The sequence below is a fragment of the Delphinus delphis genome, chromosome 1 (genome assembly GCF_949987515.2).
Source record: "Delphinus delphis chromosome 1, mDelDel1.2, whole genome shotgun sequence".
Classification (NCBI taxonomy): domain Eukaryota; kingdom Metazoa; phylum Chordata; class Mammalia; order Artiodactyla; family Delphinidae; genus Delphinus; species Delphinus delphis.
In genome coordinates this window covers 101,388,209-101,412,198 of record NC_082683.1, presented here as the reverse complement: position 1 = coordinate 101,412,198, position 23,990 = coordinate 101,388,209, and the positions used below count along the sequence as shown (strand labels likewise).

Genomic DNA, 23,990 nt, shown 5'->3' with positions numbered 1-23,990 from the left:
AGTCTTATTCTCTAGGAATTCCTCCTCCCATTGCCAGACCCCCAGATTTGGAAGACTGACATGGGGCTTAGAACCTTCACTCCAGTGGGTGGACTTCTGTGGTATAAGTGTTCTCCAGTTTGTGAGTCACCCACCCAGCAGTTATGGGATTTGATTTTATTGTGGTTGTGCCCCTCGTACCATCTCATTGTGGCTTCTCCTTTGTCTTTGGATGTGGGGTATCATTTTGGTGAGTTCCAGTGTCTTCCTGTCAATGATTTTTCAGCAGTTAGTTGTGATCCTGGTGTTTTTGCAAGAGAGAGTGAGAGCATGTCCTTCTGCTCTGCCATCTTGAACCAATCTCAGTGATCTTGGTACTTAATCTTGTTTGACTAAATATTCTCTAAGCCCCAATGCAAAGCTAATTTAACAACTATTAGCACCATTAAGAATGTGCTATTGATTCTCGAAAGTCTATCTTATCCCAAGAAGTTTTTGGCAACACGGTGTCATCTGTTCAGGTTTGCTGAGGATAGCCAATTGCTGAAGAAATAGGAAAACTATCTCCTTGGCTCAATAAGAAGGTTTCCAATGGGGGATGTTCTCTTTCCTCAGGTTAGCAAAGTCCCCCAGCAATATAGCCATCATGATGGGAAGCAAAGCAGCATGGGGATGATAGCAGTGGTCCCAGGCCCCATTCTCTGGGCATGGAATGCCCACAGCCACCTAAGTGTCCATGCATTTATTTTAATGCACCTTCAGACCCAAATGGTTGCAAGGTGAATTAAGGACCTTTTTCAAATTAACCTGGTATTTCATTGATCAGAACTCTTTGGAGCAGTGATGACCAGAATTCTTAATGATCACCCTAGTCACTGATGATTAGGTTACACCCAGTAGTTTTAGCATTGAGTGTGCTGCCATGTTCTCATTCATTCATTCACTCATTCCAATATTCATTCAATGGACCCATAAAGCTGGTTACCACATGTGGATCACAGAAGGCAAAACTGAGTGGGTAAGATGGGAGAGTTGAGCAAGGAAACATGTTTAAAGCCCCCGTGTCAGTTCTACAAATGCATCATCGTTTTGTCTGAGACATTATGAATTCTCAGAACCGCAGAAACACGTTCAGATGTAAATATAGAAAACACACCCAGAAGGCAAATACAGTTTTGATTTTCCATGTCAGCATTAGCCTGCATAACTAGAAGATGCTGCATGACACCAGTAGGGAATTACCAAGTCTCTCTTGTGCAGGGATACTGCCCATTCCCACACTACTACTGGTGGGTCTTGTCTCTTGCACTGGGCAAGCAGGCAGTGGCTGTAGCTGATGCCATCCTGATATCCCTCATTCCACTTCCATAATCTCAGTTTATCATCTGACATTCTCGAAACTCTTCCAAAATTCTGTATCTGTATTATGGGTAATGAATGAAAAAGAGAAGTCTTTGGTTTATGTTTGCATACACTTTTAATCTTTTCTCTAGTAGGTTTTGCTTGTGCAGGTGTAAATTGTGCCCATCTTGGCCCAGAGAAACAGAGTTTATCAATAATCTATACAATGAATATCATCAAATCAATTACTTTCTCTGATCCTTATCCATGCAACAGGTAAGAATCTGACTATGTGCTACCAGCATTCAGTAAGATAGCTGAGAGTAGCAGAAGGCAAGCTCCAATATTTCTTTGTCAAATAATCAAGTTCCCTTTAAATAGACCTATCGAAAATAAGTCAATAATTTAAACTGAATTAGCAAGCCATTTGCAAAAACAATCCAAGATTCATTCACCCTCCTCACAATTCCAGGGTCTGACATTTTCCTCCCTCCTTACTTGACTCAAAGATCTTTTTTCACTTGCTGATTTACTCAAAAGGCCTGTTTCACCTCCAAGTTTTAGAGCCTAAGGATTTAATTTTCAGTAATCTATTCATTTAAAACATTCTCTTGACCATAAAATGATTGCAACCTGTAGTTTTTCTTACAATGGCAATTCCACTTTCCCGTTCAATCTATCATTACAATTATCTTGGTTTTCAGAGAAACTTGACAGGTTATATTTAAGAAGGTATCAAAATTATTCAAGAGTGAAAGTGTTCCTTAAAAAGTAGAAAACACTTATGGTTACCAAAGGGGAAGGGGGGAGGGATAAATTAGGGGTTTGGGATTAACATATATACACTACTATATATGAAATATATAGATAGCCAACAAGGACCTACTGTATAGCACAGGGCACTATACTCAGTATTATGTAATAACTTATAAGGGAAAGTAACCTGAAAAAAAAATAATATGTATAACTGAATCACTTTGCTGTACACCTGAAACTAACACAACATTGTACATCAACTATACCTCAATTAAAAAAAATAAATAAAATAAAACTTTTTAGATTGAAGTAATCACGTGAAAAAAAAGTAACAAAATGTAATTTGGGATTTCAGTTTATTTTCTGAGTTTTACAGTATAAAAAATGTAACATGTAAAATGTTTTACAATTAATTGGAATAGGGGACCCAAAAGAGAACAAAATAACTTGGATGCCAGGTACACTATGCCCCTCATAGACTCTAACATTGTTACTGATGTTACAATGAAAAGAGGCTTCACTGCATACATCTTATGAATATATGTAAATGTACTTGGGCAGATGGTTGCTGGTAGTGTAATTCATTCATTCAAATGTTTGCAATGTCTCAATAGAGCCCACCACCCAGTTTATGCAGGAAGTCACACTCAGACTTTGTCATACATATCTAGTGATTGTGCATTTTGCTAACCAGCAAAACTTCCCCTTCTGGTTACAAAGTGCAGTATTAACTAATAAGGGAGAATGAAAAAGACCCCTGGCCACATCTTTGCACAAACAGTTATGGCCCCATCAGATAGACAGATGGTTTTGTCACTGAAGTTGCTGGGTTGATACTGGATTCTAAATCCAGAAATGTGAAGTCCTTTCAACACAAAAGCGATGGTCAAGTAAACTTCCCTTGAGTAAGACCTGGCCCCAGCCTCTCTGGTCTTCTCCCAAGCATCTTTGTTGAGGAAGTGGTCATCAAAACGTGAGTTAATTCACCACCCCAGTGAGCCAGTATCCACCACTGCCCTCATCCTGGCTGGTGTCCTGCACTCTATGCAATAGTTGTCATAAACAACTGCTTGGAAATCAAGTTTTTTAAACATGTCATAATTTAGGAGTCCCAGAGGACTTTGCTATTTAGTTAAAGCCTACCGTGACTCCATTATAAAAATAAGGACTTATCAGCAAAGTTTGGATTTTTTTTTAGAATGATGATCAACACTAAGTGAATATTCCATTATTTCTATAACTGAGGGGCGCTGGCCAATGGAAAGCGACCACCACCTCTCTCCACCTGGCCCCTGGAATGGTGATGGTGTATTAACTGTTTAAATTCACTACAACATGAATTGAACTAGACTTGACACCCGCAGATCAGATGCCCGGGTCCTACTACTAATTCCCTGAGCAAGAGTCTCTGGCCTCAGGCATGAAGCTTTCCCAAGGTGAGGGCTTTGGGGGGTTTAAAAACTCCTAAAGGATGACCTCCTTCAGAATGAAAGCTCATGTGCACAAGGGAAAGCTGAGATAAATACAAGCAAATACAAAACCAGACACTGCACAAATATTTTTATCCAAGTATTATTTCAGTGCCAAAAGAAGTGCCAAAGACACTCAAGATAAAAGCCTGGGAATTGGTCACATTTGTCCCCAAGGCTTAAGAGTGTTTTTATCCCACTAAAACAAGGACAAAACACTGATGTTTTCAAGCTGAGAGACATATCAATTGTAGATTCCTGGTACCATATTGGGAGTAACTTTTCACTGTGTTGCTTCAGGTGTCGGAAACCTGTTGTTGTGTTGGGGAGACTCTAAAACAACCCACTGAAGAGATTTATGTTACAGGTGAAACAAAACAAATTGGGTTATCTAAGTAGAAATGGGACAGGCCTGGTAAGAGGGACACAGAGTACTAAAATCTAATTTTATTCAGTAGTTATACATTCCCTATTTACCCTCTGAAAATGTATCCTACTCGTTCCTAATAAGCAGCAATGCTGAGAGGTGTGTTATCTTTCCTTTCCTATCCTCTACTGAAGCAAACAGCAGGAGAGAAGGTAGTTTATGCACAACTAAACCAAAACCTCAAGACATCGGAATAGAGAAAAACAGTGTGCTCAGAGTCCTGTTTTATGTCTAGTGATTAAAACTCTAGAGGGCAAATGTGGGGAAAACAGTGGGATGCAAAGTGCTTGCTGAGAACATGAAGTCAAGGATGGAGGTCAGGGGCTCCAGTCCCAAACCTCCCTAGGCTGGGCTGCAGGCAGTCCCTCTCCCACCCCAACCAGTGGAAGCTGTTGGGGCATAATGTTGACAAAGCACCAGGAAGAGGCCTCCTCAGATCAGAGGGAGGCCAGGTCAGCCCCTGCACACTTCCCCAAGGTGCACACCCGCCCAAGCCAGCAGGGTGGGAGTGGAGGGGGAGGGGACAGAAGCAAAGGGTGGCTACCAGAACAATAGCACCTGAGTCCTACAGCAGGTGCAGCGCTAGCAGGGCTGGTTTTCCTAAGGGAAGGAGGATCCTCAAGTTCTTTCCATCAAAATTCCTGAGAAATCTGCTAGCACGGCAGAGCAGCCTTCCCTGGAGCCACAGCTCCGATGCAAACCCGAGGTCAAAGAACAGATGTGATTCCACCTCCAACGAACCCCCAATCCCAGCTTTTGATTCAAGGTTAAGTATCCTCAGGTCTCTCCTCCACATCCAGAAAATGCCCGATTATTTAGGTAATACTTCAAGGTAGCGACTGAGGGATTGGAATCAAACATTAGATTTGAAATTTCATTTATTAGCCATGAGACTTGAAGCAAGTTCCTCCCTCTCTGCTCATCCCTTTTCTTACCTGTAAAATTCAGATAGCGCCTACCTTAAAGGAATTCACATTCTAAGACAACGCCTAACATTCGATACCTGATAGATACATCTTATTACCCTTCTCTTCCTTCTTTGACCAAAATATATTTTGTCAAAAATGTGACCCCAAATCTCATTTTCTAGGCATCCACTTGGTTAAAGCTCAGTATGATTTCAATGTAGTGCCTAAGGTACCTTATTCACTACTGCACTGAATACCATTCAAAAACTGTGCTATGGGCTTAAGAATAACTCTTACTTTATTTATAATGGATTATGACCACAAGGTTACATAGCAGTAAATTCACAGTAGTGATTTATTTTTTGTAAAACAAGACTCGCAAAGCACAAACACTACCCAGAAATACTTACACCACTTTACAACTGCAGGGTCTCTGCTGGACTCTTTGAATATCACGGCACCATTTCTGTGCTGCTTTTGGTAATCAATCTTTTTTTTAAAATGAAGCTCAATTTTTAAGTTATATTGAGAAATCTATGGTAAGGCTTCCGGGGTAGTGAAGTTGGAGCAGTCATTATCATGGAGCTTGACCTTTCTTTCTTTGTTTCTTGCTGTTTTCAGGTCATAAGGTCCTGAAGCAAGAAAGTCTAATGGACTTGCCTACAGGACAGCAGGCTCTCCAGAAGACACTGCTGTGCTAAAGCCGTTTACTCCTGGGGAGAAGCCAGTGTAACCCAGGGGAAGGAGTAAAGGAGAGGAGGGAGAAGTATCTGGCTTTAGAGTAACCTCCCAGAAGATGGGTGCTGTTAGGGTATCTCTCAAACACAGGGCATACGTAGAAACACATGGACTTTCACACACTCATCTATATAAACACATCCACAAGTTATTTGCTGAGATACACACCCATCTGTTACAGATAACACAGATGTTCAGATGGCTAACATAAACATGCCGTCCATCTGGTAATTACACTCAGAGAAATGCTCACATATATAGAAACACACACCCACAAACAAATGTGCGTCCCAGTGTACGGAGCCTTCCATAGCAGGGTTCACAGAGACGAGAGTAAACAAGGACTTGATTTTGCTGATTTCATTGAGCGGCTGCTACACTCACTCTCCCGGGAAAAAGTAAGGAGGGGCAGGGTCATCAGTTTCTGTCAGCCTAACAGGCTCATGGCTTCCCACAGGGCTACAGCCTTATCTATATACATGCACACCAAAGTGACCAGGAGACACAAGAAAGAGAGTACTCGACTACCACCAACTATGGTGAAGACAGCGGAGCACCTCATGCCCACCCAACACACACCCGGACAGCCACCATCTCCCCACTGCAAAGGAGGTCCGAGCTCTGGCAATGAGCCGCAGCACAGCACACACATACACATATACTGCGGCCACTTTCCTCTATCCATTGGCTGTACAGAATTTGTCCTGTGCGTAGACAGAGGACAGAGAGGAAGGAAGGGAGATGATGACAGCTGGGCAAAAAATGGTCAAGCATTTTCTCCAGGGCTTACTTTAAAAACTTTCGCAAAACCGTTACACGTTTTGACTTAACTGATAATGCAAAGGATGGATCGATCACAAAACCTTAAAATCCCTTCCAGCTCTAAGAATGCAGACTTCAATGTTTAGTTCATGGACGATTAAAAATGGTCATTATCTTCAAAAGTACACACTTAAGAACAGAAACTATCTACTGGTTAAAACATCACCAGGGAAGAGAACAACCTCAGACATATACTCCTCATTAAGTTTTTCTACTCCTTACTGTTTAACGTTCACATTTTAATAACAGGTTGAAAGTTATAGAAAATCTATAAACATTTCAGGCAAACAAAATATTGTATCCTGTAATGTGAACTTATCTTCTAATTCTACTAGCCCAGGGCACAGTTTACTCCTTTTCAAAAGAAGAGCTTATTGACCGCAAGAACTGAAAAGGACTGTGTTCGATTGTATGATACAGCTTTTCTGAAAACTTACATTTTTCAAAAAATGCCATTTACATTGTTCCCACTGCACCAGTAACTCAAGCTATTAAGAGTTTGCAAGTGCAAAGCCTTGATACAAAGATCCTGCATTTTATTACGTTGTTCTTTCGAAAAGGACTCAATACAAAGTCAGTGTAAAAAAATCAATATTCAATTTAAAACAGAAACAATAATTTCACAAAGTCTGACATTCTCCTATGCAAAGACTGGGAGAGAGAGAAAAGAAATTCCTTAATTTAAACCTTTCTTCACCCTGCTGGGAAGGCAGGCACCAAAGCCATGAATCCAACTTAACCCCTTCTGGACTGGTAATTGAAGACAGGGTTGTAAGCACAGTTTCTTAGAATGCTGATGGATAGTGTCATGATTAACCATATGAATATACACGTGTGGTACTTCTGTTGCTGCGTTTCTGATGCAGCAGCCTCTGATACATTTAGTCTGGGACTGTATAACCTTTATGCAGCCAAAGTCTCTTATACATTCACCATCCCTTGCCCAGTCTCCCAAAATATATTCCTGAGAAAGACATCAAAAGGAATGTCCGGCTTGAAGGGACCTAAAGGCAAAAACTAAGAAGAACAAAAGCACCATGGTTACATGGTATGTGTTTTTCATAAACGGAAACCATGTAGTTAAATAGTATGTCTTGGCTTCACACCATACCGACTGGTTTCTCCTTCCTGCTTTTCCAACACATCTTCTTGTTGACCTGAAGGCTGTGGATTCAAGGACGCTGTTTACCTTTTCAGGTACAGGTGTGTGACAAACATCAAAAGCCAATTTTGGTTTAAGACAGTAATAAAAAACACTGCACCACATGTGGAATGCATAAGCCAGAAAGGGTACATGCGAACACATACACAAAGAGCATGTGACAGTGTCATCCTCGGCTATAGCAAGGTGACTGGTTACCCTAAACACTGGGGAAAAGCGAGAGTGAACACTTTGCAAAGGTTTGCTGTGGATACAGGAAGGCAGATGGAGGAACTGAAGGCCGCTGCAGGGTTCTGCCCGTTGGCGCCTCCGCTCGCCCGGCCCGGCTGCTCCCCTGGGCCCGGGCCCAGGCAAGCCCACTGAAACCATCTAAGAAACAGACCAGGCTGGCATCATTCTGGATCGCAAGCTCGGCTCCCTACTTTCCTTTCCCCAGATGCTGCAGCTTGCCCATTCCCTCTCCTCACTTTACTGCCAACTACGAGTGATTTAGCACCAGGGCCTAAAGGAGCCCCTGCACGGGTGGTAAGGGGCGGAGGTGATGAGCGCACAGTGACGGTGGTCAGAGTCAGGGGCTGGACGCCGCAGTTGTCCCTTGGCAGGACAGCTTGCTATAGAGCTTTGTGAGGACGTACCTCCAGGGAAATGGAGGCTCCGAGCTGAACTTGCCAGTCCCTGAGTCACAGCGTGGGTCTCCCCCTGGTGGGTGTGGAGCAGTGGGGGGAGGGGCTCCTGCCGCAGCCTGAAAGGGACATGCCCTCCCTGGGACCTCCCTGGGGGGTACTTCACCCTTCCCTACGTAAACAAACAATCCGTGGGGCGGACCTGAGGCTGTGCATGGAGCCCGAGGGCACACGTGAAGAGCCAGGTCCTGGGAGGCTCTGAAGGCTGGGCTCCCTGGCCGGGGCTGCCAGCCAGGTAGGGTGTGGTGTGTTTTGGGAGGGTGGGGGTGGGATGGAGCGGGGTCAGGTAGGCCATCACTGGGTTAGGAAAGAGCTACCTGCTCAAGCTGGTAGGCAAGCAGGTCAAAACCGGGGCAGGTAGATTCTCTCTTTGGGGAAAAAAATAAAATCATTAAGAGCTGTAAACTGACAGTGCACGTTTGTCGTTGTGATCTTTCTCTGCAGAACCTAAGGCAACAGAGAACAAAGACGAAGGCAGGCGTTTCGTGAATGGCCCGTGGCTCCCATGGTGCCGGATGTTTACATATACAAACACGTGTGGACATGTCCTGTCTGGTTCCCTGAAACAGGACAAAGACGTGTCCCCAGAGGCCCACGAGTGGGATGGCCAGAAGCCAGGGCAGGGCTGGGTGCTGGACGAAAGGCAGGGACGAGTCGTAAGGCGAGGTTCCCAAGAACCTCCAGCTCCGCTTTGGTTTGCAGCTGTCACAGAAACGCCAGGGAACGGCTTCTCGAGAGACGTCCCATCCCCAAGTCAGATGTCATCAGTCACTTTTTTCCAGGACGGACATCTTCTGCTTCCTTCCAAATAAAGTGCAGATGGTCAAAGGACCCTGGACTCTCATCTGCCAGTTCAGTCAGCAATGAAGAATAATAAAAACAAAGATGCCCCTCTGGTATACATATATATCTCTCTATATATTCTTTTTTTTTTTAATAAAGCATAGAACTTTTAAACTGACGTCTCAGACTGTAAGCGAAGGACAAATTTGTGAGACTTGGGGTCTATGAACTCTTCCGAGAGCATGATGAACGGAATTTTCTTCACATTGACTACGAGGCTGAAGTCCAAGCATTTGAGGACAAAAACGAGTCCATCCCGCAGCCCGCTGGTCACGGCCTCATCACTGACGAGCCGCCACTGCATGGCGAGCCAGCGCTCCCGGTCGTACTGCAGCGTGGGACCCGTGCTGAGGTACCGCTCGAGGAAGGCCTGCAAGGACAAGCGGAGATGCTATTAGGGAGGGAGCACCTGCTCCACGCGGTGCTGCTGGGGGCTGCCTGCTCTCACTCCTGGGAAAACATGTCCTCCCAACAAACCAGGATGGGCCCGCAGATCACACCCAATTCCATCAGGACTGCCCCACGGAGTCCCTGCTGGGGAGGGAAGGCTCCCCTACTTTCTCACTCTCCAACCAGAGGGTGCCAACGGTGGTAAGCAGAGAGGCGAGGAAGGCAGGGTGGCTGGTACCCACGTCTGCCCAGAAGCCATGGCTGAGGCACCAGCCGCCTCTAAGGGCCTGGGTTCCATGGCCCAGGCCACGGCTTGTACCTGTTCATAGGTCGGCCTCCTCCCATCCCGAGAGCTCCTCGGGGCAAGTGCCAAGCATGGAAAAGCACTCTGGGAATGTGAGCAGAAGAAACACAGGGATATACCTGCACACACAAAAACGCATGCTCTGCCCTTGCTGCTGTGTGCCTCTGGATGAGCCGCTTAACCTCTCTGCGGGTGGAGGAGATGACAGCGCTAAAGCACAGGGCTGCTGTAAGGACGAAGTGGTTGACTCTAACCGTCTCACGGTGCAAGGCTGTGAGGGGATGGGGTGTGCGCGTGGCAAGTCCAGGGGATAGCCGGGGCCCATGTCCACCTCCCTCTCTCTCGGCTCTAGCAGGGCTAAGCTCCGTGGGTTCCTCGACATTCCCCTCGACATGTGCTGTTCCTCCTGCTGGATGTCGTCCTTCAGCAAACTCCTCCTGGCCCTTTAAATCTTCTCACACCACTCCCTGAACCTCTCAGACAGGCGAACATGTCCTCCTTTAAGGGCCTCTAATCATGGCATGACTCCCGTGTGACATTTTACTTTCTGAACAATTACTGCCAACTTGCTTGTCTGAGGCCTATACTACACTATACTCTCCTGGAAGGCAGGAACTACTTTTTTTTTTTTTTTTTTTTTTTTTGCGGTATGCAGGCCTCTCACTGTTGTGGCCTCTCCCGTTGCGGAGCACAGGCTCTGGATGCGCATGGCTCACGGGCCCAGCCGCTCCGCGGCATGTGGGATCTTCCCGGACCGGGGCACGAACCCGTGTGTCCCCTGCATCGGCAGGCGGACTCTCAATCACTGCGCCACCAGGGGAGCCCAGGAACTACTTTTTAAATTCGGATTTTCCATGTGCCTGGCATATGCTGGGGGGCTCAACAGCGTGTGTGTTACATCAATAAATACATCGATTTAGCTTTGAGAAAGAAGAAGAAAGAATGAACCAGGGATCCAGATAGAAAATATTAGGATAAAACATCCTGGTCCTAAACACAGGTCACAGATAAACCTCTAAGTGGTATCCTCCAACCACACCTCACTGCTGCTGCCAGGTACATTATTTCTCATCTATAAGCATATATTCTAAGGCAGAAGGGAGAGTTGTGCCTCTACCACTCACTCATATAAAAATAACTCTTATGTGGGCAATTCCTGGCGGCCCAATGGTTAGGACTCAGCGCTTTCACTGCTGGGGCCCAGGTTCAATCCCTGATTGGGGAATTAAGACCCTGCAAGCCACGAGGCATGGCCAAAAAAAAAAAAAAAAAAAAAAATACAACTCTTATGAATCATAAGGAAAAGAAACAGCTCAATAGTTAGATAAATGAAATTAATAAGACAATTTATAAAAGAATAGAAAATTAAGATATGAAAAGATGTTCTATCACATTAATAGTTAAATATGACTTCAAATAATAAAAATCTATTTCCCTCCTCTTAGATGGGCAATGATCAAAAAGAATGATAACACCCAATGCTGGCAAGGGTAAGGGGGAAATAAACGGTCTCATATCCTAAAGGCAAAAGTGTAAAACAGTAACACCCCTTAGAAGGACAATTTGGCAGGATCTGTACCTTTGATCCAGCTGTTCCTCTACTAGAAATTTATCCTTCAGAAATACTTGCATAAACGTACAAACACATATGTAAAAAAGAGATATTCACTGCAACACTGTTTAGACCAGGGATTGGCAAACTTTTCTTTAAATATAAATAGTTTTGGTGTTGCAAAGGCACACACTGTCACAACTACTCAACTCTGCTGTAGTAGAGAGAAAGCAGCCGTAGACAATCTGTAAACAAAAGGGTGTAGCTGTGTCCCAATAAAACTCGATTAACAAAAACCACCAAGCCCTGGTTTAGACTAATGAAAGATCTTAATCTATGTGCCTCAGTAGGCAATCCATTAAACAAACCATGGTATTCAGTGGAATAAGACGCAGCTATTACAGGGAATGAGTCAGATCTGTATAACGGAGATTGCGAAGTACTGACATGGAAATATAGCCAAGAGACAGCTTTAAGTGAAAAAAGCAAGTGTCCAAACTTTACTTATATGGTATGAGATCCCATTTCTGTTTTTCTTTTTTTTATCCATTTCTGCTTTAAAAACACACACCCACAAACACCTGAAAGAATATACCCCTACTCTTTATATCAGTAAGAACTGTCTGGGTTAGGGGAATGAAAACTTCGCTTTGTACATTATACTTTAATGTTCGGATTTTTATACAAAGATTATTAGTTTTAATTCAGAAAAGTATACTTTTTTTAAATGAAAAAGAAAGCAACCGGGAAACTTAAAAAAAAAGAAAAAAACCTTGAAAAAGGAAAACCACCACTTCCATTCTATGTGGTACGAGCTATCAGTTTGCACATGCAGACATATTGTACTCACTTGTAACCACAGTGTTCAAAGCTTTTTGCATTCTGTTTTTTGTAACTTAATATTCTAACAAAGATTCTTCCATGTTTTAACAGGTGAGATACTGTACTATGTAAGCCACTGTCCTATTTTTAACTCCAGTTTGGAGTTAATACAGATTATTTTGCAAAAATCACGTGCATATATATTCATGAGTATAGCTGACTGTGCTGAGTACTTTTTCTAGGAGAGGGATTAGTGAGTCAAAGAATATGGGAAACATTATGGCTTCTTAATGAATATTTCCATATTGCTTTTCTAAGGATCGTTACTGGTTAGTGACAATGCAACCAGCAGTTGTATATTACAAGGCAATGTATGAACACAGGTCCTTATACTAATAGTATCACTACCGTGTGTTATATGTGTGCTATATGCAAGCTCATTTACTTTCTACCTCATGATTTACATGTCATGCTGCCATATTTAATAGAATTCTCATACAACAATCCTATCAGGTAGATACTACTATTATCCCCATTTTATAAAAGAGGAACCAAGTGAAGAGTAACTTAGGCCAAGTCACAAACCAATTAGGTGGTGGAGCCAGGATCTGAACCCACTTCTGTTTGAAGAGAGGTCCTTTGCTGAACCCTTCCTCTACTTTGCCTCCTTGGCCACAGCCCCTCTATTAGATGCATGGTTGTTTCTTGTAACAGCCCCAAAAGTGTGCTCATGTCATAATCCCAGAGAGCATTCAGTAAAACTAACCCCCTAAGAGCCAAAACACCAAAGTGATGGCACGTTTTCTGTGGTTGATAATAATGGCTATTTATTTGGTCCTTATATTATGACAGACGCTGTTTTAAGCACTTCATAAGAATGGACTCTCTTAGTTCTCAAGACAACCCAATGAGGTAGATATTAGTATTAGCCCCAATTTACAGACTAGCAAACTGAGGCACAGAGCCATTAGGCTCTTGGCCCAAGGTTTCCCACTAGTCGGTGGAGGTGCCAGGTTAGAGTAAGTCAACTTGGCCCCAGAATCCGCAGAGTAACCTGAACTACTACCTGGACTGTCTCTAAGTGAAAGTCTTTCCTCTGCTTGAATCTAGAGGCCTTCAAAGGCACTTTTTAAAAACGACGGTATCAAAACAACATAAAATAAGTGAGAATCATTAATTCTTATTAGTTGGTGCTTTAGAGAAGCCTTTGATTTTATCATTCCCGGTAATACCCTAAAATGGGACTTTCCAAGCTCGGTGACAAGTCGCACCTTTGGGGTCATGCTGTTGGTGATGCAGAAGGCCAGGTGCTGCAGGATGCTCTCCATGCTGTGGTAGTGCTGCTGCCGGGTGGTGCGCAGGTACTTCTGCAGAGCCCGGGCCATGGAGGGGAAGATGGCCTGGGCGGCCTCCCTGGGGTCCATCACCTCCCCTGGGGCTTTCTGCTGCTCCTCAGCCTGGAGACGCTGGATGTGGACGAAGGCCTCCTCCACTGCAACCACCAGCCTGCAGGCGATGAAACGCAGCAGTCAGGACCGTGGTGCAGGGCTTGAGAACAGAGTCACACTGAATGTGGGATGACTCCTCCCAGTCTGCCACCAGCTCACCCAAGGCTCCAGTCCTTAGCTGACACTCCAGATGGTTGGGAGAGGAGGGAAAGGGGAAAGGAAGGCAAAGGCAAAAATAATACGTGGAATGGGGGCTCCAGGGTGAGGAGGAAGGAGGCTGGGGGTCGGAGATGACTTCTGTTCTCAATTCTGCCACTAATTTACTCGGGAGACTCAGTTCAGTCCCTTTCATCTTTACAATGAAGGGTTAGATGAAAAGAGTTTTAAGGCCCCTCAGACTCTGGCTACAAAAGGCTCTGCTTGCACTGAGAGGTGGCTGGTGGTGCGGAAGCAGCCTTACAGAGAGCCAGAGCTGTATCCCCGGATCCAGCCGCCCATAGCAGCAGCCCCTGGGAGAAAAGAAGGAAGGGGCGCAGCACACATGATGAAAACCATCTCTGTCCACTCCGGCTAATGTGATCCGATCTTGAAAATCAGCAAGAGCCTGGGGCTATAGGGCAGGCCACTCAAAGTGCGGGCTGCCGGCCAGCAGCTTCATCATCAGTTGGGAATTTTAAAGAAATGCAAATTCTTGGGTGGGCCCCACTCTAGACCTTCTGAAAAGTTAAGTATCGTTGCCGGTAGGGCCCAGAAGCTGAGATCTGTGTTTTAACAAGTCCTCCTGGTGATGCTTTTGAATGCTAAAGTTTGAGAAACACTGGAGCAAGATTCCCTCCAAAGGCCCAAGCAGGTCATGTTTATAAACTGAAATTTCATTCTGGTTAAAAAAAAAGTCTTACAGAGAACAGACTGTGGGTTGCCAAGGGGGAGGGGGTTGGGGGAGGGAAGGAGTGGGAGTTTGGGATTAGCAGATGCAAGCTGTTATATACATAAGATGGATAAACAACAAGATCCTACTGTATAGCACAGGGAACTGTATTCAATATCCTGTAATAAACCATAATGGAAAAGAATACGAAAAAGAATGTATGTATATGTATAACTGAGTCACTTTGCTGTATAGTAGAAATGAACACATTGTAAATCGACTACACTTCGATAAAATAAATTTTTGAAAAAGAGTGTTAGTATGCCATTCAAAAGAAAAGTGTGTTACAGGCATGCTAGTGTTGGGGGGTGGGCAGTGTACCTTGCTCTCCGCTTCTTCACCCGCCGTTCATGTTCCGCCTCCTCATAATACAACTCGTTGTGGCTCGAGTCCCTGCGCCGAGCAGCTGCGGCGATCATTGCCCGGGACTGACCAGTGGCGTTATTACTGGGGCCTTTGGGGGAAAGGACGATGGAGGAAGGACAGTTTTAATGCCTTGGGGCTGCGAAACAGCAGAAAACTAGTCCACAGTCTGTCAGTACCGTCTGCCCATCCCCTGTGAAGCACATACACAAATCCCAAAAGTAACTTCCCAGAAGGGTGAACAGGACCCCTGCTCTGCGTTCAAAATGCTCACAAGAAGAGGGAAATCTCCCAAAACCCCAACTTGATGAGTGGAAATGGAAAAAGAACTCCGAAGGAGATGAAGAATGCTTGACAATTAAAATGCTGGCCCAAAATAGCACAGACTGTGCTGAAGATGTTACTTACCATCTGTTACATAAAGTTCCATTTTGGCCATAAGGGCAGCTGGAACATTCATTTCAGCGACAAGACAATGGGAGAGAATGAGAGGGATGGGGGGAACGGGACAGAGGAAAAAGAGAGTCAATGGCCACGGAGACATTAACCACACACGTGCTGGAGGGTCACGGTAGCCACAACTTTTACAGAAAATACCCATGCTTGGGGTCTTGCAAAATGTCATGTTTATTAATACATACCTAGAACTCCTGGTCTCGTTCCCCTGACCATGACTGCCTTAACTTTTTAGAAGGACGAGGCGGACTGTACGCTTTCTTACGTAGCATCTACTTAATGGCCTGGCTTGCTAGTGGGATTCTGCACTAGGTTTGTGAAATTTACCAATCCTTTAGGATTCACAAGCGACTGCACATCTCATAGAGCCAAAAACCAAAAAAAGGGGGAGGATATTGTCACTAAAACTGACACCGCCTATAAATCACTCGACTTGTTAACAATATGATCCTCTTCTAGGCTTTGCAAAGCTCTTGCCCTGACCCAAGGTACCTGGCAAGAAATGACACCGTGTCCTGTTTCTTGCACTTAACCATCTGATAGCCCGAAACACAGCTCTGATGTCCCCAGCCTGGCCTCCGGCCTCCAGCCACCCACTCAACTCTGGTTCTCAGCCAGGACTGACAAATGCCTGTAAGAATCTCACCAGAGGCCTGAATTATAGACTTAATGGATTGGGGTAGCTGAATCTTCGGTAATTTATCCAAATTTTGAAAAGCAGCCTTTTCCTATGAGCTTTCAATGTAAGATGTTCACAACAGGAGGCAGGAAACCCACATCACTCCTGTTTCATGTAGTTTTCATAAAATCCTCAAATGAATGAGTCTCCTACATATGCAGACGATCAATCAACATTTCTCTAAAAATACCTTTGTCAGGAAAAAAAAAAAAAAGGAAAGGAAAGAAAGGAAGAAAAGACAAAAGAAAAAAGGAAAAATTGTTCTGAAATGAGAATGTACCATAAAGGCAGACCCTGAGAGGGGCAGAACCAAATGGAACATACAGTTTAATCTAAGTACTGGGTTGGCCAACTGCTCCCTGCACCCACCAGAGACACCACTTCAAGGCACGTACCATCTACGTTGTAGACTTTCAGCCCGGCCATGTGCTTGGCTGCTCGGAATTTGGAGGCTGTTAGGAGGTTGGGGTTATAGATGGTGAAATCTTTATAGTAATTTTCCAGAACCACCAATGCTGCTCGCTGGATACTGAGAAAAGAAGGCAAAATTAATGCAGTTTTTCCAAGCAGGTTCTATGTGAAAAAAATCCTCTTTTGGAGTCAGGTAAAATAACGGGTCACCAAGGATAACCGCACATAGAAGGCTCCTGGGTTTCACCACATCTTCTGTCTCCAGAACAAGAATTTAAAGATGAAACTCAGGTCCCATCGTTCAGTGGCTTCTGTGCCTTCTCCCAGGCTACATCATTAGCCACATCCCATCTAGCCAATACGCGAGAAAGGAATGTTATACCTTCTAATTTAGATTTGCTTAGGCTACACAGAACGTTCCTCGTTTTCTCAGTTTACGGAAGAGCAAATTGAGGACCCCCAAAAGGTCAAGGACTAACAGATGGCTGCAGAGCTACTGAGTGAAACAACGAAGTGTAGATTCAGGTTTGTCAGGTCCTAGAGCAGAGTTTCTACCTACACCTCATTGCCCCTGATGGAAGGAATGTAGGGTTTTCAGTTTTCTGTAGGTCAAAACAACACCCACACGGGGCAAAGTGCACTGGAAAAATACTGGCTGCAAACACTAGTTAATCCTGATTCCTACTCTTCATCCCATCCATCCCAGGCCAGCGAGAGCTCCCTCTTTCAGAGGAAACAAGATCCTTTTCCCTGAGCCCCCTGAGGCCTCAGCTGAGACCTCACTCTTTCTCGGTCTACAAGGCCTCCTGCTCCGTGGGTTGCTGTTTCCAGTCCTCCGCAGGGGTGTGTGAAGAGGACTCCACTTGCCAGTGTCCTACGATCTTTAACCTGTCACCAGCTTGGCCCCTCTGAGAGCAGCAGAGGAGCAGAGAAGAGGTAGCAGGGTGGGTGAAGGGGGCACCCATACTCAGTATTGGTCGCAAAAGAACATGCTCTTGGGCACAGATACGGGACACTCACCACTTCAAAGAGGGACCTGTCATAACACAGCCAGGGATTTTACATACCTCATCTCATCTGACCCTCACAATCGTTCAAGGGAAGAAAACCAAGGCTGAAAAATCTATGACCTGCAAACAGGACACATCTACCAAATGCCATATTTGGAAGAGCTGGAACTCCAATCTGTTCCTCCTCCCAGATATGTGGCCACTGTAGGACAGTGTACGTACGCACCGACCTCTCCAGGTCTCTAAGATGTTTACCAACCACCAGTGGGCTAAACTCCACATAGTTATTTGTATCTTGCCCTTTATAGTTTTCTTCCTGTTTCCTGCTAAGTAGGTGAGCTTATATGGATTATTTACAATAGCCTGGGCACCAGGATAGGGCTGCCTTCAATTCCTGGATGACCACACTGCCTTCTACAGCTCTCCGAGTGGCTCAGGGTTCTTCACACCAAGACAAGACAGCCCCTAACCCATCAGCTTGACACTCTGCCAACCCAGTCCTCAGCTCCCCTTGCAGCTGTGCCCCCAGAGTTTAACATGGAGTCGAAAAACAATCTAGAAGTCAATCAGCTCATCTCCTTGAGAGCAGAGTCATGGCAATGCTTTCTTACTCATATCCCCGCAGTGCCTCGATCCGTGATCCGCATTCAGTTGGGGCTTAGTATCAACCTAGATATGCACACTCATGCGGGGCTGGGGAAATCTGGGAAGACCAACTTCCAATAACAGAAGTATAAGATTCCTAAGAGCAAATTCACATTCAAAAGCCCTAGTCATTTAGTCTTCCAGTCGCCCACTCACCACTCTCATATTTAAGAACCTATGTCAGCCAAGCTCTGGGAATGCAAAGACAGGGTGGGAGGAGCTTCTCCTTGCCGGCGTTATGTGGAACAGAAGCTCTGTGACCACGAATTGGAATACACGGGCTGAGGAAGCGCAGAGGGGGGCTTCTAAGCATCTAGGACTTGGCTAGGCATAAGAGCAGCTTCCTGAGGAAGTGAAGTGGCCCTTGAGTTGAGGTCTGTGTGTCACAGATCTTTGTGCAGAAGTCCTCTTGGCTTCCACAGACACCCTGCCCGGCGGATCCCCGGCTCAGCATGGCCAGCCTCGGCTCTATCCCTGTGTCCGCGACATTCTCGCACGGGCGGGGCACGTGCTGCTTCTCCACCTCCTGCTCCATCCTGAGGCTGACGGCGGCCTCTGCCTGCTCGCTGATCACACACGAACACTCCCTCCTACGCACCTCCACGCGCCTGCCCAGGCACTGCTTTTCCAAAGTCTCTGGGCTTCTTGGAGATGAGAAGCCCCTCTACACAGAAGGAGGTCTGTTCATGTGCACAGACTTGCCGCACGCAGGCTACTTCATCCCAGGCTCCTGTGCTGACATGGACACATCTCAAGGGGCCTGGATTCCAGCAGAGAAGTATTTCCCTGATCAAGATTTAAAACTTAAAAAGGCAACTCAGAGGTTATGCTCAGGCCCATCTTCAAAGCAAACCCTCTTGTGGTTGTGGGGTTTGGCTTTTCTGTTCAGCCAGCCCGCAAGGAGGGGGCCCAGGGCACCACACTACCTCGGCCGGGGCCTGCAAGGCAGAGAGGGAACGGCTGGACCGGAGCCTGGCGGCCCTGTTTCCCAACCTCTCTACCCCCAAAGCCACCATGCTGCCCAGAGAAGGGGTGTCTGTCCACACCCAGCTCTGGCAGGAGCCTTGCTCTCCAAACTGGGCAAGTCCACAGTCAGCATTACGCCAGAGCCCTGGGCGGCCTGGGGAGGGCTCAAGGACTGGACAGGAGCCTCCCCAGGCTCAGGAGCCTTTGCTCAGAAAACCAAACAAGGGGCAGGGCTCGGGTGATGTTTTCTTCCTTCAGCCCCGTCTCAACAGAGAGGCACCAGAAAGCCCCAGAATCAGCTGTGGACCTGCCCGCCTCCACAGGCTGACAAGCTAACACAGGAGCTAAAAAAAAAAAAAAAAAGGTTGAGATTTGGATTAAAATCCAATCTGCCTTTCTTCACCTTTTTTTTTTTTTGCGGTACGCGGGCCTCTCACTGCTGTGGCCTCTCCCGTTGCGGAGCACAGGCTCCAGACGCGCAGGCTCAGCGGCCATGGCTCACGGGCCCAGCTGCTCCGCGGCACGTGGGATCCTCCCGGACCGGGGCACGAACCCGTGTCCCCTGCATCGGCAGGCGGACTCTCAACCACTGCGCCACCAGGGAAGCCCCTCTTCTCCTTTTGGAAGACAGCAGACTGTAATATATGACGTAAGTCTTGTTGGTGAGTCAGGGTGATCACCAGCCCCAATGAGGTACTGCGCTGTGCTTCGCATGCATCAGAGGGGGGTGTCAGAGCCCTTAGGCGGCCGGGCTTCCTCCTGGTGCCCGTGCTGCAGTCACCTTGGGTACTCACAGCCGTTTCTTCTCATTCTTCACCATGTTCTCTCTCACTACTGGCTACCGAAGTCATTCCTAGCTGCTGTCAACCTCGCTGCCTCAGGCAATGATCCTCTGTTCTTGTACATCTTCAACCTTGGTATAAATAGAGAAAATGGGCTTTGCGGCACCGGAGTGAGGCGCTCTGCTCGGGCTAAGTGATATCCGCTCCAGTACGGCAGTCCGATGTCGATTTCAATCCCAAGTCTAAGGGCTTTCTCATTTCTGTTCTGGCTCTGGACTCTGGCTCTGGACTGGCTGAGTTTGTTAGATAACTTCAGGATAAAAGAAATCTACAACTACTATATCATTTGGCATCTACTGAGGGGACCCCACCCTGCAGGGCACCCTAGCATCAGCCTAAGTTATGCCTCCACAATGCCAGGACGCAGGAGCACCCCTGTCCTCAGCCAGTGTTGGGGTTCAGAAGCCCCCTGCCTCTGCTCCTTGGCATCTTCCAAATATGGCATCTCACAGGGCCAAAGCAGGGCTGATTTCTTTCAGGAAGCCTTTTCCAACCCTCCGGTCCCCACTGACCTGTCAGGGGAGTCACACGGGCGAGGCTCGCTCTCTAACAAGCCCCGGGAAAGTCCCCCACGCACGGGGACACCTGCGGTGGCTTCCCACGGTGCACGGTACTCGTTGGCTCAACCTGCACATTTAGGAAACCCTAGTAATTGTCACAGGTATAGGATCAGTTCTGAGCATGTATTTCCTAAAACCATGGAGTTTCAGAGGCAGAAGGGCCTCAGAGATGAACAAAAGCAAACCCTTCAACTAGCCCCAGTCTCCGGACCAGACTGCCTCTGGGGAAGGAGGGAGGCAAGAAAAACTGAGCTGGTGAGACAGTTGCTGCCTCTCTTATGACTACCACAGTCATAGACAAAAGACAGTAACCTGACTAAACGATCCTCACGCAGAAACCCCGTATACAGGCAGGCGGAGCCTGATGTCCAGACCGATTGTGGACATGGCCACACCAAAAACCCATGCGAGGAGCACTTTCCCAAGATACGGAACTCTGAGCTCAATAATTACACCCTCCCAGGGAAATAGCCCTTTTCACAGACCACATATATTTGTGGAAAACAGCGCACGGATACGCATAGCTCATAACAGAAATTCCCTTGAGACCTGCACATAAAAACACAAGTATAGGAATCCCAGATACGCCTAGAAAAGGACAACATGGATGATGGACTAGCCACGATCAGGACCAGAAGAAGTTGATGCTGTTCCCAGTGGGAAAGTAACCCCCTCAACTCTACTTGGTCCAAACTTGAGCTCGTGGATGAGACAGGGCAGCAACGGATCAGCACAAATGTCTGAGGGAATTCAACAGCCACTGCTGAATCTGAAACTCACCCTTGACCATGTTGCCTTACTGGTCTATTTTCTTTTCAGGACAAAGAGGGTGCAATGTGAAATGCTTCGTCTAATCAGCTACAAAACATCTTCCAGGGTCAGTGACAACTGTCACACAAAACTGCCATGGCAATGAGCTCGTGCTACATTTCTAAAACACATTTGGAGAGAAGCACCTCTGAACACAGTTCAAATTTTAGTTCATAAAACTCTGAAAGACATGTCTTTGAAAAATAAATTCTGAAAAACAAAACCAAACTAATGCCCTACGTATCTGGACCCCCACAGCCTCTCCACTCTCTCTGACTGTGGGTTTAGGATGCACACTGTAAATGGTGCAGGCTCAGGGCTCAGAGAGCATGACCCTTGACTCTTCCATTTATTCTCTGACCTTGAATGAGTTAACTCATTTCTCCAAAGCTCAGATTCTTCATCTGTAAGATGAGAATATAACAACGCAGAAAACCCTGCTATAACACGGTAAGTGGGCTTCAAAAGAGTCAACTGTATAAATGTATTACTAAAAGGTTAATGAAGTGACTTGGGCCAGCCCGGTGCACGTAGCTGGTCAGAAAATCTAGTGACAGACTGCAAGACCCAAATATACAGGTTTGGGCTGAGGTCTGGAGTCACCCGTGGTAGTTGTCTCATGAGCTTAAATGTTAATGGGGACAATTCCAAATTCAATGACGTTCTGAGACTTCAACAGTTGGCACTGAAGCCAGGAAAAATACTGGAGACTCAGGAGTCCACCCTCCACTTTCCTATTTCCCAAGGAGAAGCTGCCTGCCTGGTTTAGGTTTTTGTTAAAGATTAAATGAGGTAATATATTTTAAAGTGCCTGACCCAAAGCAAATGGCTTATGAATGGCAGCACCGTGAGCTTACGCATCTGTGTTTGTTGGGGAGGCCAATCTGTCCCCTATGTGTACCTGTACTGCCCTCCCCACCAAGGGCTACCACGAGGGAACTACAGGAAATGAGCCAGGATCATTGCTTTCCTTAGGGACTTAGACCATAAAGTCATGCTACTCTCTGTTTTTATGCAGTATTTGCTGCCAACTCTCAGCCTCCTGAAAAATCAAACCTGTAGCTACCTAGAGGCATCTGTGGTACAAAAAGTAGAAAAAGCACTGCCTTGGAGTCATAAGGCCTGGATTCCTGCTACTCTGTAAACCATGTAAGTTACTTCCCCTTTCTGGGCCCTGTCTCTTGGTTGATGATAGAGAGGGAATACCAATTACTGCATTTGGTTGTCGAGAAGAGCAAATGAAATACTGCCAGTGAAAACATTTATAAACTTACAGGATTATACAAATATAAAATAGTATCACATTACTAACGCGTCTGAGCATTTTGTAGCAAGGGATGGGGTTGGTTGCTGGCTAAGATATTCACACAGTTCCTGAACATAAAAGCATGACCCAATCTCCACTTATATATATATATATTTTTTTTAATTAATTTATTTTATTTTTGGCTGCGTTGGGTCTTCGTTGCTGCGCACGGGCTCTTCTCTGGTTGCGGAAAGCAGGGGCTACTCTTCGTTGCGATGTGCAGGCTCCTCACTGGGTGGCTTCTCTTGTTGCAGAGCATGGGCTCTAGGCGTGCAGGCTTCAGTAGTTGTGGCACACAGGCTCAGTAGCTGTGGCTTGCGGGCTCTACAGCGCAGGCTCAGTAGTTGTGGCGCACGGGCTTGGCTGCCCCGCGGCATGTGGGATCTTCCCGGACCAGGGCTCGAACCCGAGTCCCCTGCATCGGCAGGCGGATTCTTAACCACTGTGCCACCAGGGAAGTCCCTTCACTTATATTAAATCAGAAAATTCTTGAAATGAAGACAGTTTTAGGGTTCTCCCAAGCATAGACTCAAGAAGAAATCAGAGTCCATCTGGTCTCAACTCGCAATCCAAGCACCAACTCTTTAAAACACCCCAGAAATCATTCAGCCTCTGCTTGAAAAGAAAATATGCTCTCACTTTGTACTGAAATGACCTTATTTTAAGTTCTACCCATTGGTCCACCCACAGCTTCCTTCCGCACCAAGCCCCTCTTTCTTGTGAAAGCCCATCATATACTTGAAGAAAACAACTGTGGACATAAACCTCCTCCCTTTTAACCTTCCTATTTTGCAGATAAGAGCCCCGAGGCCTAAAAAAGTATGTGCACACCACCCCGCCCCCCCATACAGAGTTGTTTATTTCCTATTCATTCACTTTCCTCGGATCTGATTGTGGCTTCTGCAATTAAACTAGCACATGCTATTAAAATCAGAAATATTAAGGCTGTAAGAGCTCACCCAGTCAGAGGCCTCACACTCTGCAGCTTTAAGTTCTCCCAGAGCAGGGAGAAAAGGTGAGATAGGGCCAGGTGGGGAAGCCTCGTTCAGGTTTTAGCCACTTCTTTTCAAATGTTAATTGAGCCCTTGAGCTCTGTCAACAAAAACAGCTTTCCCACTGTGTGAAAAATGAGCGAGCATTTCCTACATACCCAAGCCCCACAGAAACACTAGCTAGCTGCCTTTATTCTGACGGCCTGGGTATGTGCTGACAGGAAAGCTCTGGAGAGACCGTGTGCTGGTCACAGAATGAAATCTGCAAAGGCCCCCCTTCAGGGTTAGTGTTCATCATCCTGCCAGTCAACTAAGGATGCCAACATTCAGAAAGATTCTAATGACCAGCCTTGACCACTCCATCCAAAGGCAAGTAGG

General features: G+C 46.1%; 1 protein-coding gene across 1 annotated transcript in view; it reads right to left on the bottom strand.

The window, feature by feature from the left end:
- Positions 1–5,094: 5,094 nt before the first annotated feature.
- Positions 5,095–23,990, bottom strand: part of VANGL1 (VANGL planar cell polarity protein 1) — a 51,328-nt gene continuing 32,432 nt past the window's right edge. Inside the window, exons 5-8 of the mRNA XM_060027723.1 lie at positions 16,466–16,599; positions 14,894–15,026; positions 13,468–13,702; positions 5,095–9,498 (exon numbers count right to left, since the gene is read on the bottom strand). Coding sequence (XP_059883706.1) covers positions 9,238–9,498; positions 13,468–13,702; positions 14,894–15,026; positions 16,466–16,599 — 763 coding nt within the window. The 3' untranslated portion in view covers positions 5,095–9,237. The remainder of the gene's footprint in view (positions 9,499–13,467; positions 13,703–14,893; positions 15,027–16,465; positions 16,600–23,990) is intronic.